Source organism: Suricata suricatta, chromosome X, assembly GCF_006229205.1.
Source record: "Suricata suricatta isolate VVHF042 chromosome X, meerkat_22Aug2017_6uvM2_HiC, whole genome shotgun sequence".
Classification (NCBI taxonomy): Eukaryota; Metazoa; Chordata; class Mammalia; order Carnivora; family Herpestidae; genus Suricata; species Suricata suricatta.
In genome coordinates, this window is record NC_043717.1 from 109,648,283 (window position 1) to 109,666,059 (window position 17,777).

Genomic DNA, 17,777 nt, shown 5'->3' on the forward strand with positions numbered 1-17,777 from the left:
CTGCCAAGCGCTGAGGACAGGACAGGATGGCTGTGCTGGGTGGGGACACGGGTTCTGCAGAGCCCTCCAGAGTCACCGGGGCAGTCCCCCTGCTTGTGCGAGGGGACCATTGGGAACAGGGCAGGGTCACAAGATCAGCCTTGACAGCTCATGGTGCCACCATATCTAGTGCTGGGGGGTAGTGGTGAGGGGTTGGGCGGGGGCAGGGTACAACCAGCCAAGGGAGTGGGAGGCTCACGATGCTGTGAGGGCCAGAGAGAGAGCCAAGTGACAGGCATCGGGGATGCGGCAGGGGCAGGCCGGGCCCCGGATTCTGGTGCTGCTGAATGTGGGTGGAGCGAAAGAAAAAGGGCACCGAGTCCCCCAGTGCAGAGACCTGGCCCTGCCACCACCTCTGGCTGGGGTCTGCATCTATGGACTGCAAGTGTTATGTGGGTCCCATTCCGTAGTAGCCAGCCCCCCACCCCCACCCTGGAATTCTCAGCAGAGAAAGGGCCAGACTCAGGCAGGGGGCGGGGAGAGGCCTGGGAAGCTCGGGAGTGTTTGCTTTGGACTCATCTTTACATTCCTTCTCCTCCAGGGCCCAGGCCCGCAGATATGGCACTTCCTGTTTGGGCTGGGTCAGAGGTCAGCAGCCCTGGAGGTGCTGGCCCTGTGGGAGGGGGGACCAGCCGCTTTCCCAGCTCTCATGAACCCTCCTCCGGAGCCAGCCACCTGGGCTAGCCCCTGCCCTCCAGCTTGGGTCAATCCCCGGTCCCCTCCCCCGCCATAGTCACAGACGTCAGGCCCTAGGGGAGGCACGGGAAGTTCAAGTTAGGTGACCCCTCCCCCATCATCCATGGGCCTCCCCTTCTTGCTGCTCTTACCTCTACTGAGCAGGTGAGGCCAGAGAGCCTGGGAGAAGGACCACACCCAGGGCCCTACTGGTTGTCAGGGCAACATGGCCTTGATGGACAGAGAGCAAGGGACACAGGAGACAGGCAGCCCACAAGGAGTTACTGGGGTAAATTCCACTTCAGACCAGCAGCTACTTGGCCCCTGGGACTGCCGTCAGGTGGACTGAACTCAGGCCTGGAAGCCTGTCCTTGATCTTCCCGAGCAGAGCTGGGCCCAAGGCAGCACAGATGCAGCCCGACCTCTACTGGGTGTCTCCCGTTGGGCTCCCCAAAAATACACTAGGACTAGGAAGCAAGGGTTAGTTCACAGGAAGTTTATTGAGAAGCTCTTGGGGCCACCACCTGGGGGAAGGCAGCACAAGAACAGGAGTGGCCCAGGGAGAAGGTGGCCTGTGACTGAAGACAGTCCAGGCAACCCCCACAGGTGCTCTGGGGCTGAGCCAGTCCCAAGTGGGGGCAAGGGGACCGGGAGGCTATACAGCCCATCATCCCTATGTAAGGCTGCCCAGCAGAGCGTAACATTCTCTCGTGGGGGCAGCAGTACTGGCAGCTGGAGGCCAGGGGCTTCAGTCAGAGAGGGGAGATGGTCCAGGCAGCACGGCATGCCCACAACGGGACATCCCGGGACAGAACCCCAGCGGGGGGACAAGTACAGTGTAGCTGAGACCTGCCGGTGGGACCCAGGCCACCCGTTGCCCAGTGCTCACGCCTTCTTCACCCGCCTCTCCGATCCCGTATCCTGTACTCACCGCGCCAGCGTGGCAGCCATTACTGTGCTCCTGTTCAGGGCAGGCGCTGGCTCTCCCGGGGGTACGGTGGTGTGCACGGCCCGGTCCATAACATGAAGCGCCGGGCGTCTGAGCGGTGGCTGTAGTCAGGCGGGAAGAAGGGAGGCACTCATTGGCTCTCAGATTGAGACGGGGTACTGGGGTGGTGGAGGTGACACCGAGGGGAAGGACAGTGGGGACTGTGCAGATCCAGAAGGGGACGCCTGGGGCAATAAGTGCAAGTGGCAGAGAATACGGACCGGGAGCAGATGTGTACCCCTCGGGGCCAGACTCGCATCTCCTTCCCAGGACCTCAGTGGAATGTTGTCCCACTGCCCACCGCTCCCAGCCACAGTCCCAGGGCCCTGCCCATCAGCTTCCAAATTCTCCTCCGACCTGCCTGCTCCTTTCTGTTCCCGGCCCCCGCAACTGAGGGCCTGCCTCCTGCCCCTTGCCAGGCTCCCTGCTTAGCTTTCGGCACATCTGCTTCCAAGTCTCGCTCTTGCCTGGTACCGTGGTGGCAAGCTTGGTTCACGTCCAGGAGAAACAGGCCCAGCAAGGAGCAGAGGACGCGTCTAGCATGGTGTGCCCCGTGCCCGTGCTCCCCTCCCCTCCCCGCCCCGGTAGCAGTTGCCACCACGGCAGCCATGCGGGGCCCATCCAACAGATGCTGGCTGCCTGGCCCCTTCTCCCAGGCCTGCCCTCACCCACTGCCCTCCCCACCCCACTCCAGAGCCTCCTAGCCTTGCAGGCAGCAGGAAAATCCAGGGGCGGGGCCTGGGTGCTGGCCCCCCCCCACGCCCCTTCCCCCCGGGGAAGACCATGGCAGCCTCCCTGTATCTTACCGGCTTCACAGCCCACAGAGGCCTTTCTGAAGCACAGCCCCCTGTCCACCTTCCCTCATCTAGCCACACCCCAGACCATGCCTCTCTAAAGATAGCTAGACACAGGCCCAGCCCCGTGGAGACCCCTTCGGGCCCTGAAATTATAGCCCTGGCGGCCTGGGGCAGAGAGACACTGTGTGATTATGTTCTCAGGGCCAGGTCAAAAAAAGCTCTGGCATAGAGAGTGCCAGCTTTCACTGGCCGCACCTCGACTATCGGAGCTGGGAAGCTTCCAGATAGGGGAGGCTCGGCCCCTCTCCATGGCAGCTCAGCTCCCTCTTGGGCCTGTTTGACATGAGCCTCCTCTGGAGTGGTTCCCAGCCCCCTACACCCAGAGGGTCCCCTGGGGCACAGTCAGGCACGGCACCTCAGGGCTCCAGAATGTTACAACTCTAGCCTCCAGGGACCCTCGAGGTGCGAGGGGCTGCCCACTGGTGACTACAGGCCTGGCTCTCACCCTGTCCATGCCCATCAACTGAGGGTGTGGAGATCGGGAGTGGATGAAGCCAGCAGGCTGCGAGTGATGCTCACGTGCAGGGCCGTGAACTTGGAGGTGCTGGCTTGCCTTCAAGGGCTGCAGTGCCCAAGAGCCTCGAGGGCCCTCTCTCAGATCTCTGCTGAGTTCCAGGCAGGGTCACTTGTTCAAGAAGTGACTTTGATACGCATGTGTGAGATGTCCCTGCCTGGGCGTTGTCCTGAAGGCAAGGGTGTCAGGGGGCTCCCTTGGGTGAGACCGCTTGCTTTGGGCTGGCTTTGCAAGGGTCCTGTGTGGGCACTCCAGGGGAGGGCTGAAAGGTAGCCTGGGGTGCTTCTGGAGAGCCGCCTCCCCCAAGAAGCCCTCTCTGCACCCCCATCCTGTGCCAACGCCTAGGCCTGTGCTCTTTGCTTTGTAGTTCTCATCATAGTTGGTCACCGTCATGCTTCCTTGAGCACATCCTTGTTTCTGGTCCCGCAGCACGTGTGCTCCAGTGGGGCGGAGAACAGTGAGGCTAACTGACTGACGCTGTGCCCAGGGAAGGGAAAGAGAGACGGACGGGAGACCGACGGACGGAGTGAGGAGCCAGGAAGAAGAGACAAGGGAGTGATGTGTAGAGACAGTGAGGGACGAGCTGGGGCCCAAGCAAACACCGCAGGCCAGGGAGACCAGGAAGGCCCCAGAAGGGGGACGGCAGAGGGCCCATGGAGCTCAGGGCCATGCTGTTCTTTCCAGTCCTCCGAGGTTCATGGGGCCAGCAGCTGGGTGGTCTGGAGCTCAGGAGGGGCTCCCTCAGCTGCCGTCACCCTGGTAGGGGCCCCTTTCAAGCCCCTGGGAGCCTCACCTGCTGGGCTACCTCTGAGGGCCCCGACTCTGCCCCCCAAGGAGCCCTACCAAAGGCAGGGTTTTGTGCCCAAAGGAGAGTGGCGGCTCAAAGCCTGCCTGCTGTGTGCCCCGCTTCTTTCCTGGGCCTCCCCTCTAACTCTGAAGGCAGGGCACGAACAGCTGCAGGCCAGCTGTTAGGGGGCGGGCTGCCACGGACGCCAGGTCTTCCACACACAGCCCTACAGGATGGCAGTGGGCTAGATTGCGCCACCCCAAGAGCCCCCCACAGCTGCGTGCCGGCCCTGCCTTCCCCCCTCTCCCTTCAGCCTACACACCCCCTCACCTTAGCACCCCTGCCCTTGCCAATCCTCTCTCCCACTGCTACCCCTGCCCTGCTACCTTCGAGCACCTTCCCTGCACCCTAGGGCTCCAGGCCAGGTACTGGAGAGTGGGCGGGGACAGCTAGGTGGTCTGGGGCAGCAGAGTCAGCCGGCACTCCGCAGCCATTGGGGGAAAGCGTCCGGGCTAAGGCTCTGGGGGGCGGTCTTCTGGGATCCCAGGGGTCCGGGGCATGCTGGGAGAGGACCCTCGTCATCCATGGGGTCACGCTGGTAGGGGCCAGGGTCTGCGTCCCACACCCCCCATGACCCCCATGACTTGGCCAGCCATGTCCACCATGTGTTCTTGCGAAGCTAAGACAGCTGTGCGTCGGCCTCCTTCCTAGCCTGGAGGCCTCAGGAAATGCCTGGTCTTCCTTCCTGCCTTGCCCTCCATGCTTGCCCTCCCCTGCCTCCTGCCGCCTCCTCCCAGCACTGGGAGGCCAGAGGGCAGGAGGCCACTGGCTCCTGCTCACCAGCAAGGACTCGCTGTTCCCAGCACAGCTTCAGCTGGGGTCGAGGCTGGGAAGAGGGAGGGGAAGAAGGAGGCCCAGGACTGAGGTGCTGCCCGGCTGGTCTGGGAGTGGCCCCCAAATTAGAGGGCCAAGCCGGCCGAGTGACTCAGTAGGCCTTGGGCCGGGCGTGCAGTTATGCCTTATTGCAGACTGCAAACCACAGACACAAGAGCCTTCCAGGCGCAGGAACCATATTTACAGAAATATTGCCCCAGATGCATCCCCCAACTGCAGGAGAGAGGCTCCCGGGTGCATAATGTGCCCTGTGCAGAGGGTGTTGCCTCACGGTCACCCCCTAAGTCCCTCCAGGAACGTGCCTGGCTGACACCAAAGGGTGCGTGCTGCGCAGGGGACACTGAGGCTGCCCCATCTGCTTGCACTGAGACTCCCTTGCTGCCCACACCCTCAGCGCCTGGGTCCGTGCTATTCCTTCCACTGACAGTGTTTCTCTTCCTTTGTCTTTATCTCGTCTCCTCCAAGTCACCTCCTCCAGGAAGCTTTTCTGAGCCCGTTGCTCTGCGTGTGGCTCTGGGGAGGCAAGAAACAAGAGTGCCCCCCGTCCCTTCCCCACAGAGCTCAGAGCCCAGCCCTGGGGCCCCCAGAGTGGCCTTTCCCCAGCAAAGCTCGGGCCACTGTATTCAGGGCTCTTTTCGCTCCCACTGGGACTAGCGGAGGCTGAGGACGTGAGTGACGGCTCCTGGGGTCCCAGCCCGCCGAGCAGGGCAGGGCACAGTGGAGGGCGGCCTGGGGCACCAGGCCGGGTGGGGCCTTGGATGCAGCTAAAGGCTCCCGGGGCAATGGGCATGTCTTACATGGCTTTTTCCTTTTTCCTTTTTAAAAACATCTTTATTGGGGCACATGGGTGGCTCAGTCGGTTAAGCATCGGCTTCGGCTCAGGTCAGATCTCACGATTCGTGGGTTCGAGCCCCACTTCGGTCTCTGTGCTGACAGCTCAGAGCCTAGAGCCTGCTTCCGATTCTGTGTCTCCCCCTCTCTCTGACCCTCCCCTGATCACGCTGTCTCTGTCTCTCAAAAATAAATAAAAAACATAAAAAATATTTTAGAACATCGTTATTAAGATATAATTCACATACCATACAATTCACCTATTTAAAATGTACAGTTCAGTGAGTTTTAGTATATTCAGTGTGCAACATCGCCACAGTCAACTTTGGAAAACTTTCATCCCCTGTAAAAGGAAAGCAACACCCTTGGCCGAGGCTCTGTATCCCCCCATTTTCCCCTGGGGCCCCAAGAAACCTCTAGGACTCTCTGCCCCTATGGATTTGCCGATTCTGGATGTTTCGTGTGGAATCGTAAAATATGTGGTCCTTCGTGACTGGCTTCTTTCACAGAGCACAGCGTTAGACGAGTTGTGGACACGCTTCTCCCGCCATGCCGCCGGGATTCGGGCTGTGGCAGCCGAGCGAGGCTATCTTTTATGATACAGTCTTTCTCCTGCCAGAGATGTTTGCGCATGTCTCCGATGGACAGGAAAAATGAGCAAGCAGGCCCTGGACTTGCCTTGTCTGGGGCACATGCTCTCTCCAGTCCCCGGGTCCCAAGCATTTGCAACTGCCTCACCCACGAGAACAAGAGGGAGGCAGAGCTCCCAGCCCAGACCCTGTTTTTCCCACATGTCCCTTCTCCATGGCCCAGTCTGGAAGCTTCTCGTAGGGAGGCACCACAACCTGGTCTGGCCACCATGTGTCTCAGGTCCTCGGCTGGGGACCCTCCGCTGACGCTGGTGCACATGGAAGGAGGTCTGGGCCAAGCCACACCCCCAGGCAGAACCTTCTAGATTCAACCTGCATGTGGCCCCAGACAGCTGGCCAGGTAGCCAGGACGCTCAGACCTCATCCCCCTTCTCCTTGGACGCACCTCTTCCTGGTGTCCCTCGGCCTCTGCCGGGCTTGTCCTCTCTCTATGCAGTTTTCTCCCGATCTCTGGGGCATTGTGTTCTGTCTTGTGGCCTGCCTTGGGTTTCCTCCCTCTCAGTTTCCTTTGCAGACCTCAGCGTTGCTTCCTATTCATGTCTAGCGCCATCTAAGCCCTCCCTTTTGTCTCCCGGAAGCAGCGCCTGCACGAGTCTTCCTCAGGCTCTGGCCTGGGCATGCTGGGTACAACAGGCCAGGGGAGGAATGGGACCCCCTGGACAGAGGGGAGGCGTGCTAAGGCCCTAGGCTCTACACACAGGCAGAGCTGGGCTGTGATCACGTGGGGTTGTGGCTCATGATGGCCTCTTCCTGGGACGCCTGGCAGGCGGGCCCACTTCGCCCCTGTAAATGGCCAGCACAGGGCTCGGCCCGGAGGAAGTGCCCACCCACAGACCATTCATAGCTTCATAGGGGACTGCACGGATTGAGCAAAGAAAGATGAGTCACTTTTCCACTGTCAGCATGTCTGAGCCTCAGGGCAGGAAAGCTAGGGAAGACCCTCAGAGCCTGTGATGCCTTCCTGTCGGTCCCCAGCTGAGTCCCATCTTGCCATCACACAGAGAGGACCAGTCCTGTTTTTCAGGGGAAAGGGGCTGCAGTCGGGTGAGGGGCTGGGATGTCCAGAGTACCGGGGGGCAGCGTGAAGCCCTTCCAGAAATCCACAACAGCCGCCTCTGATTGCAGAGAGCCACCTCCTTGCTCAGGCCCCGGCTGCCAGAGGTTCTGGGCGGGCGCGGAACAAAATTCCAGGGGCCACTCACTGGACTAGCAACCAGAGAACACCTCCCCCTGTCTCCCTTCATTTTCTGCCCTCTCGCCTTTCTCTGCCTGCAAGTGCCAGCAAGCCAGTTTCCGCCCCTCTCTGGGCCTCAGTGTCCCTATCTGGGCAGTGGAAAGTTTGACTCTCTAAGGCTGTGCCTGCCCAGAGACACCAAGGGTCCTTGTGTGAGTGGGAGTATGTCCCTTCCCTGTGCGCCCGGGGCGGGGGTGGGGGGGACTTCGAGGGGGAGGGGGTGCAGCGAGCCCAGCCCCAGCCGTCTACAAGAAAATTGCTCCCTTTGAAGCTTCCAGGGGGGCCCGGGAGGCCTGCCCCCTCCCTCCCTTCTTCCCTCCCTCTCCCCTTCCCTCTCCGCCCCACCAGCCCCCTCCCTCCTCTCCTCCCTCCCCGCCCCCTCCCGCCCTCCCCTCCCTGTCGGCCAGCCCGCCCAGCCTTTAGCCTCCCTCCCACCGCCTCTGTCTCCCTCTCTCCACCAACTGCCAGGGAGTAAGCAGCTGCTCTCCTCTCCGAGGGCCCGACGGAGACCAACAGACACACTGACTGCCTGACACCCAAGGCTGCCAACTAGCCAGCCTGTGCCCGGCTGCTTGCCCTTCCCAGGTAGGGTCCCCACGCCAGCCCCACACTGTCCCCGCTGTCCCCATGCTGGCCTTGAGCTGCCCTTCTTGTCTCATCCCTGGTTCCACTGTGCCCTCACCATCCTCGAAATGCCTCCCCCCCATCCACATCCCTACCCTGTCCCTGCTGCTCCCGTACCTCCCTCTCCCACTGCCAGGCTGCCTGTACCCCCGGATTCCCACCAACACTGCTGCGGGCTCCTGGCACACATCCTTTCGTCACCACCCTGCCACCTCCTTAGTTCTTTCTCCCCCCCTTTCTGCATTTGCTCCCCCACTCCCTGTCCTCTCCCCTCTGACCTCACTCACCTCCACTCCATATCTGCCCTCCCTGTCTCGCTCTTGGGCTCTTCCCCTTGACTGCCTCCTAGAACATTGCTCCAGGCATGGCTGGGTGGCTAGCATCCCCGCTCTGCCCGCGGCCCTCTTCCTGCACTGTGAGTCCCAAGTGTAGCCCGCACTCCGCACCCGCGCCTCCTCACTCGGAACAGGGGTGGGAGGGCTCAGCGCCAGGGAGCGGCCCCCGCTGCCCAGGACCAGTCCTTGGTGAGGCTCAGAGACTCGGTCTCCCAGGCACACCCCAGGCAGCCTGCCCGGAGATTTCTCCCTTACCCATGGCCAGTTCCCCTCCTCTACCTCCTCCTGACTGAGATGTGAGTCCCCAGGACCCTGGCCATGGGGGCCCTGGGTGGGGCTGCCTGGGTGGCTCGGCTCCGTCTGTCCCCAGAACCCCCTTGGATTGAAACTCAGAATGCGGGGTTGTGGGCACAGAGAAACTCAGACAACTGTGCCATGGTACCCTGGGCAGGCCTGGCTTGGGGCCTCGCATGGTTTCTGGGGACCTTGGGGAGAAGTGAGACCACAGGCCCACTTCCAAACTAGGACACCATTGTCCCAGGATGGGTGCCTTTTTAAAAAACTGTTTGTTTATTTATTTATTTATTTATTTATTTGTGAGAGAGAGCATGAGCCGGGGGAGGGGTAGAGAGAGAGGGAGATACAGAATCTCAAGCAGGCTCCACACTGTTACCACGGAGCCCGACGTGGGATTCGAACCCACAAACCGTGAGATCATGACCTGAGCCGAAATCAAGTTGGATGCTTAACCGACTGAGCACCCCAGGTGCTCCCCAGGATGGGTGCCTTTAAGGATCAGTGAGGTTCAAGAGCTGTCTACCTGTCCTGTCCCCCAGAAGCGCACCCCCCCTTCCATGGGTACATGGGGCAACTCCGGAATAGAGAGAGAGCCTCAGGTCAGAAGCAAGGTTGCCCCCCAGAGTTATTTAGGAGGGACAGAGTGGTCCCTGCTGGTCTCACTCCCAGTCTATCCATTGTACAACAGGGGCAACTGAATCCCAGAGACGGGCAGGAACCTGCCCACAGTTGCACAGCAAGTTAGGTGCAAAGCTGGGGCCAGGACCGACCAATCCTGGCTATTGAACCCATCCCACCCAGGGAAGCCTCAAAGTCACATGGGCATTGCTAATGACAGCCTGTGGCTAACTGGACCACCTGCGGATTAGAGTCGGAAGTGACTCGGCCACTGGTCCCTGTCCTGCAAGTCCCAAAATCGCTGGCATGCTGAGGGACCTGCCAAGTGACCCAAAAGAAGAAGAAAGGAGAATGGAGCTCTCTGCATGTGCCACCGAGTGTCCTGGAAGGTTGGGGGATGGGAGCACCCCCTCACTGCTCCATGGGTGCTGCTGGGGCCTGGGTACTGTATGCTTCTGCTCAGTGGAGCACGAGGCCCGGAGTACTTCAGGCCAGGGTTGTGGGCTGGGGCCGGTAGGGTAGACCTCACTCAGGCTAGGGAGATTTTTCCGGAACAGCTTTTGCTAAGGGCCGATCTGGTTGCCCATTCGGCAGTCCTATCCTCAGCGTGCTCGGCGTGTGTCCTCCTCCACTCCCTGGCCTGCCGAGTCTCCACCCTGAAGGGACTGATTGGCACTGAGACAGGCGGGAGGTGCTTGGGCCTCCCTCAATGCCAAGAAGAAAGGTTCCTGGGGATCTGCATCCAGGGGCAAAGGTTGGCGGGAGTGAGAGCGCAAAGGCGCCGCTGCGAACATGCGCGTGAGCGCCTCCTGGCAACACTCAGCTGCCCCGAGAGAGTGGGCGCTCGGGCAGAGGTGCCTTCACCTGCAAGCGGCCCTTGTCTGGCAGGACTGTGGGGGGTGTTGAAAGGAAGGCATCACGCCAGACAGTGAGAGCAGACTGGCAGCCGAGGAGCCGCTGCTGAGTGGCTGTCCCGGTGGGCCAGGCCCACCTACCCGCTCACTGGCCCGCCTTTAAGCCCCAAGGACCCAGGTCACAGTGAGCATTAACCATCCCACCGCTTTTGTGCCCTGCCCTGAGGCAGGGACCGGAGTGAGAAGCCCTGCTTTTGCACTGACGGGCTGGTGGCACTTCTGTGCAGGCTTATTTCAGAGGCCCAGAAACCTGGCATGCCAGCCCCTGGGAGCAGATTTCTCCCCAGTCCTACCAGGGGCCCTGGCCCATTGGAGGAGCATAAAAGAGGAAGGATAGGAGGAAAGGGGGTTTTTGAAGGGCCCCAGAACATCCCTTCCCCTGCCAAGCCAAGTCCCCAAAAGGAGGTGGAGCCTTCCAACAGGGCCTCCCATCTCTCCCAGCCTCCCCCCTGCTTCCTGAACGGCATTCCTCTTCCCCTCCCTGGAGAAGCACCGCAGACACTGCGTGGTCTGGACTGTTCCAGTAGTCACTTGTCTTCAGCTGCCTGGGGACACTGCTGTGGCATGAGACAGTGGGGGGATCTCACAGGATTTTCCAGGCACGGCCACCATGCCCCGTCGCCTGCCCCCCACAGGTAGTCCTAGCCGCAGCCCGGGGGCCTCATCTGCTGAGTCACTGGGTCAGTTGTCCCGCATGACTCTTGGGCCCTTCCCTCACCTTCCTTGCTCACCTTCCAACACCCCTAACTGTAAGGGAGTCTTCCCATCCCCACCCACAATACGCTCCCCACCTTTACCCTCCTCATCTGTCACCCCAGAGGGACAGAGCTTGATCTCTGCCCAGAGCTCTCTCCTTCCACACCTGTTGGCCCCACGAGTAGGGCGGACACACCGGCCCAAGGGCTAGGCCCAAACTGAGGGGCTGGGGATGATGGTGGCTCTCCCAGGGCACCCTCCTATGAGCCATAGAGTGGGGGAGGGGGTAAGCAAAGGCTCCCACGAAGCCAGCGGTCCTGGCAGCTCTGGCTCCTCCTGTCAGCTGGCGCCTGGAGCAGTCAGTGCCCCTCCCCTCCCTCCTGTCGTCTTTGGCTGAGACACCGGGACTGACACCTTATCACCCACAGAAAGCCTTCCGTAAAACCCACCTTCGAGGAGCCAGTAGGGGGCAAGCAGAGGGACCTGCACTGGGGGAATAGGGGGGGGTGTCTGCTCAGTCCTGCGCCCCATCCCAGGCCTGAGGCCCATTGAGGCTAACAGTCCAGCCCCGTGGTCAGGCCCTTCCGTCTTCCAGAGCCGATTTCCCAGCGGCCCCTGGGGTGGGCATGGGGCCTTTGTGGCCACTTCATCTAGGGGGTGGGTGGCTGTGATCTGTCCCCCTCATGTGGAGCCCACAGCCTGAGGGTCCCCCGGGGCCTCCTTCACTCCGTCTGGGACTCCAGGCTCCTGGAAGCCGCCTCAGACCGACTCCATTTGGCTCCTCCTCCCCTACTGTGGTCTGGGTGGGGGCAGTTCGTGGGGTGGCTGCGGAGGAGGCCTTCTCCCCTAGGGCCCACCAGGCTCAGCTCCCACGGCAGCCTGCAGCACCCTTCGGATGACTCACCTGCCTCCTCCCTGTGGTAGCACATCTCGCCGTTTTAAGGGGCGGGGTTCTTACCTTCCTTGCACCCAGCTCTCTCAGTCCATGGCATCAGAAAGCCAAAGTCTGCAATCACCAGCCTGGGGCTGACCTGCAGGACTCTGTGTGACTCTAAGCTCACTCCGGTTTCTCCCCGCAACCCCCACCTGCCCCTGGAGGGTCAGATGGCCAAGGGAGACACAGCAGTCAGAGACCCAGGTGGCCGCAGGATTGGGAATTTGAGGAACAGACGTGTGACTTCAAGGAGAGGGGCAGAGAGCAGAGAGGCTGCTTCTGGTGGCCTTGTCCCAGAAGACCAGAGACAAACGTGACTTTCATCTTCTTGCAGTCTGAGTCCCTGCCTGCCCTTGATTATGGCAGTCCTGGGAGGAGCTCAGAGGGGCCCGAGCCCCTGGCAGAGAGCGGGAACCGATGCAAGGAAGGGGATGCACGAAACCCTGGGCCCAGGAAGGAGAGGGCCTGACGCAGTCAGGGAGCGAGTCAGGTGGGGCGCCAGGCTCTGGGAGCCAGGCTGAGAATACCTCCCTGGGGCGCCTGCGGCCTGGTAGGACCTAAAATGCTCCAGGAAAGCCCCCTGGCCTGGCGACCAGGGGGCTTGGATGCCTTTTCCATGACACATCCTTGTAGGCCGGAAGCCAGCAGAAACAGCAAGGTTGTGATAGGCCTGGTGGGTGTGTTGGGGCCAAGGAGGGGCGCATGGCCCCACAGACAGTGGGAGCTACTGATAGCGGCGGTCAGAGAGAGGCCTCATATTGCCAGAGGACCCGCAGAGCAGGGCCCTGAGCTCCAATAGCATCGCCTCCCAGCTCAGGTGAGGGAGCTGACGAGGAGTCTTTTCCAGGGCCCCAGGGGTGGCCCAGCTCCCCGCACAGCACAGGGAGTATAGGGTCTTGTGGCTTTGGGACCTGTGGCAAAGTCTGCAATGTGGAGTCCCAGCTCTACCATTTCCTTACTGTGTGGCCTTGGGCAAGAGTTTGGGGCAAACTCTGAGCCTCAGTTTACCCATTCAAGTGATAAGAACAGTGCTTTCTTCTTTTGGCCATTGGGAGGGCTATGTTAAGCAATAATGTGTGTCCCCTACTCCTCTCCGGGAGGTAATAGCATCCTCCCTCTTCGTCTAAGATTCTAGAATGTGGTGAGGAGGGGCTCAGGATTCCTTGTGAGTGGGAGAAGGAGGAAGGACACACCCAGCTCAGTTGTGAAAAGACCGGGAAACTAAGGATCCCCAGCTAGCCTGGGTCATCTGCTGCTTGACTCTTGGCCAACACTTTGACCCTCCTGTTTTCCAGAGGCTTCCTGGCAGGGTGGGGGAGGGGTGGATGGCTCTCCTGAATGCTGTGGGAGAGGGGTCCAGCCTAGCCAGCGCCAGACAGCCTGCCGTCCTGGTACCAGCCCTCCACAGCCAATGGGCTGGCTCCCTGCTGGTTTCTGGGGGCCTCCAACTCCCACTTCCAGGCCGAGTCTGTACCTGAAGGCTGACAGAGCACAGGACTGTCCAGTCACCCCGGCAGTGACAGGGCCATGGCAGGAAGGAGCTGCTTGCCCTGTAGCCTAGAGGCATGTGGGGGCAATAGTGGAGGGTGCAGGGTGGCCACAGCGCAGACGCAGATGGGGGGAGGGGTCCTGTGCCCCACCCCTCCCCACCCCAGCTACCAGACGCTCACACAGTCACCCCACACACGTGCGCATGTGTAGGCTTCGGCAGACCCATGGTTGGCCCCCAAGTGTAGATTAGATGCTGTCAGGGGGTGACGGGCCAGGGCCTGGGAGGGCATCGAGGGGCAGCTGGGTGTCAGCCCAGACACAGTGGTCATCTGTGGTCAGAGCTCTGGACAGCGCCCCTGCCCTTGGCCTATAGGTTGAAGCCAGGCCCTGAGGGCTTTGGTGGACAGAGGGGGGCGGGGCAAAAGGGGACCCTGCGCAGCCTGTCTCCCCTCACCCCTCCCCATCCACGTAGCCCTAGGGCTGGGGCAGGGCTAGGGAGACTGTGGCCAGAGTTCAGGTCGGGTTGCTCGGTGGGGCCAGACATGCTGGGCTGAGGCCTCGGGCCAGTGCCCGGTGTCTACGACTTGGCAGCTGTGGGCCACGCATCTGCAAGCAAGCTCACAGGGCATGCCAGACCTTAAGTCCTGCTCCCGCCACCCTTGGCCTGGCCTGAATGCCTGGCACAGCCCCTCCATGTTCTCAGAGGCTGCCAATGCGTCTTGTTTGGCGCTGACCTGGAGCAATCCCACCCCGAGGACTGCGCTGGCTTTCAGGGAGCTAGACAAGGAAGGCCCTATTGGTTTGGCCGCATGAGCTCCAGGAAGCCCGGCCTTTTCCCTTGCTCACACCTGTGGGCACTGGGCCGGAGGCCTCACCGCCATTACCACCTCTTTCCTTTGCTCTGAGGGGTGGGGTGCAGTGAGCTGCAAGCACACTTTGATGGCGCTCAAGGCCCTCCCTGAAGTCCTTGGGGACACCACCTCGGGTTCATTGTCCGGCCGGCCCCCTCCTCCCCATGCAGTTCTACCCGCTGAGTCTTACGCCAGCTCCCGGAGTGGAGATGAGTCTCTGCTGGGAAGCCTGCCCAGCCCCCACCTTGCCAGCCTGCCCATGCCTGGGCCCAGCCGAGCGTGGGTGGGGGAGAACTAGCCAAGCCTCGTCCTCTGCCTCTATCGCAGAACCTTGATGTAGGACCTCCAAGCCCTTGGCCTCGGTCCATCCCCCCAAGAGTGAGCTGGCTCTGGAGCCAAGGGCCCCTCCCTCAGCCTCTCTGTGGCCCCCAGATGCAGCCACGTCAAGCACGGCTGGTTTGAGCTGATTCATCTCCTCTAGAGGCCCCATTCCCCCAGGACAGGTCCCATGAGCCCACTCGGAGCCTGGGTGGCCAGTCCCACCCCGGTGGGCCTTCCCAGTGCCTGCCCATCCTCTATCCTGGGGGGGGGGACAGCCACGGGGACAGAGGTTCCCTGTAGAGACCCCCCAGCCCTTCTCAGCCCCAGCAGGCTAGAAGACACCGGTTTTTGCCCACTTTGCCCCACAGCCTCCCCTGGACCCGGTCGGACCATCCAGGTGGACTGTGGATCCCAAAGCCTTCCAAGTCTCCCACTGGGCGTTCCAGCCCTGACTCATCCCCGCTGTGAGGCAGCGGCTTTGGCAGGGGTGCCAGGCAAGAGGGGAAGAGTCTCCTCCCTCTCTCCCATTCCATCTTGCTCTCCTGCCTCCATCCTCCCTTTCCTGTTCTCTCCTACCACTATCCCTCTCCCAGCCCTGGGCATCCACTGGCTCCCAGACAAGGGCCCCAAACGGCGGCAGCAGGCACACGAGGCCTCGGCCTGCCTGCTCTGTCCCGGAGGTTGCAGAAGCAGGGGAAGAAGGAGGGACACAGGTAGGCAAGCACAAGGCCTTCTCCGTACTCGGGACCATCACCTTCTAGGGGTTCCCCTGGGTCCTGCTCGGCCAGACTGGGGGTGGCGGGACCTGGGGTGTGATCATGGGATCTTGAGGCTCAAAGGAGACGGGGAGACTGGGTGCTCTCCTGACATGGGGGGCCGTCACTCTGCTGTGTGACCTGGAATAGGCAAGCAGCTTCTCTGAGCTTGCCACTGGGGACCAGGCACTCAGGAGGGCTGTCAGGACCTGGTGCAGGTGCTCCGGGGCTGACTCTCCGGCTGAGTGCACTAAACTACATCCGGGGTCCGTGACCAGTGCCTGCAAGCACACTGCAGCCCTGGCTGCCACAAAGGCGGCGCCATTCTCTCCCACTCTGTCCTCAGGGATGGTGGGAGCCAGGGCAGTCTCTACCACCCACTGGGGGGTTGCCCGAGCAGTGTGGAAGGGGGTGGCAAGACTGGGATCGATAGAAACCCGGGGCCTGGAGCAGTTATGCCCAGACTTGGAGGTGGCCCCTGGCGTACTGGGGGGAGGAGTTCAGGGGTGGCTGCAACCGCCAGCCCAGCCCCGTGCCAGCCAGGCTTGCCCAGGGAAGGGGCGGCCAGGGCCACACTGCTCATGTGCTGGCTCAGGTGTGGGGAGCCCTCCGCTCCCCAAGGATTCCTCCCAATTTGCAGTCAACAGTGAGGCTCAGGGGTCACCCAGACTCACTGAAGCCTCTAACAGTCCCTCCCCCATCCAAAACGGACCCGGAGTAAGGAGGGTCTCCCTGGGGTGGGGCCCAATGTGGGTCGACAGGAAGCCCCTGGAACCCAGCCAGGCTCACTGCCCACAGAGGCGCCCAGGGCAACCCCAGACACCAGAGCCTGCAAGGGAAGCACTTATGCCCGTTTAACAAATGGGGAAAAGGAGCCTGGCTGGGACTTTGCCGGGAAATCCGAATCCGTGAGGGTGGTGACAGAGGCAAGGGCTCTGGCCGTTCTGCACAGGAGCTTCTGGATGGGAGAGGGAACGAGGTGGGTAAGCACGGGCACCTGGGGCAGGTTCAGGCAGAGGGCAGCTTCCCCCTCATGCCCACCCCGTTGCCTGGCCTGGGGGAGCCTTCAGACAAGCCTGATCCTGCCTGCCACCCTGGCGGCAGCCTGCTCCCCTCGGGTGGCCTCTCCAGGGGGCTGGGCCACAGGCAGCGGGAAGGCAGGAGCAGATGTGGGAGCCCCAGGGCCCTGCAGGCCAAGCCAGGGGAAGTGTTGTGGGCCAGGAGAGGGTGCTGGGGCCCCGGGGAGCAATGGCGGGGGGCTGCACCCCATCCCACCTCAGCAATGTCACCCCTGCCAGGGAGGGCACTCCTCTCTTTGTCCACGTGCCCTCCGGGGCTAGCCCAGGTGTCAGCCCGGCGGGCCCCGCCTGGCATCTTGGCTTCTTGACTTGCTTTGAAAAATGTGGGTTGCGCTGCAGGGGTAGCTGAGGCAGGAGAGGAAGGGACTCACAGTGGTCTCACTCAACCCGGACTGTGCCCGCATTGCCCTGCGCACGTGGGGTCGGCCCGGGCCACAGTAGTATACTCAAATCCAAATTCTTCAAAGCCGGTAGGGGGCAAATGGTTGCCCTTCCGTCTCTGCCACCTCCCCTCCGTCCACTCGCCTCACTGAAGCCCCGCACCCTGGGCAGGGCGTGTGGAAGGCAGTGGGGGCGTGGCCAGCGCTGCACACCCCCTAACTGGCAAGGCCAGGCACTGCCCAACCCTGCCTGGGATCAGAGGGGAGCAGAGAGAGGTGTCTCGTACCTGCCTGCACCCCCGCCCTCTGCTGCCTTCTCCCCGGCCGCTCCCCGCATGGGGTCTGGCCGCCTGCAGTGAGGGATGGCGATCACGGTGCCAACACGTGCAGAAGCTCAATCGCTGGTATCTGGAGGTTTGCCAGGAAAGGGCCCAGAGGGCAGGGGCCAGTGCTGGCCGGGCCCTCCTGACAGCCCCTCCTCCCCCCCAGCCTCCCAGGCGTGCCCACCATGTGGCCCCTGTGGCTCCTTGCATCCCTGCTGGCGCTAAGCCAGGCCCTGCCGTTCGAGCAGAAGGGCTTCTGGGACTTCACGCTGGACGACGGGCTGCCCATGCTGAACGATGAGGAGGCTTCGGGAGCCGAGACGACCTCAGGCGTCCCGGACCTGGACTCCCTCACGCCCACCTTCAGCGCCATGTGTCCCTTCGGCTGCCACTGCCACCTGCGGGTTGTTCAGTGCTCCGACCTGGGTCAGTCCCGGGCCCGGGGTGGGATGGGTGCACGGAGGCACAGGCCCAGCCTGAGTGCCCTACCAAGGCGACACGTGTCTGTCCTGTGGGATGGGCATGAGAGGGCGGGGTCAAGGATGGGGTGACCCACACAGGTTCGGGGACTCCCGGGTTCCACGTGGAACAGCGTCCGATTGTCTGCTTGCAAGAGGGCGGGGCGTGACAAGGGCCTTGGCCTTGTGTGGGCGGCTGCGCGCCTGTGTCCCTGCGCCCGGAGGCACTCTG

At 62.1% G+C, this 17,777-nt stretch overlaps 1 protein-coding gene across 1 annotated transcript in view; it reads left to right on the forward strand.

Moving 5' to 3' along the window:
- Positions 1–7,929: 7,929 nt before the first annotated feature.
- BGN (biglycan) overlaps positions 7,930–17,777 on the forward strand; it is a 13,934-nt gene continuing 4,086 nt past the window's right edge. The window contains exons 1-2 of the mRNA XM_029929719.1: positions 7,930–8,054; positions 17,254–17,617. Of these exons, the coding sequence (XP_029785579.1) occupies positions 17,273–17,617 (345 nt within the window). The 5' untranslated portion in view covers positions 7,930–8,054; positions 17,254–17,272. The remainder of the gene's footprint in view (positions 8,055–17,253; positions 17,618–17,777) is intronic.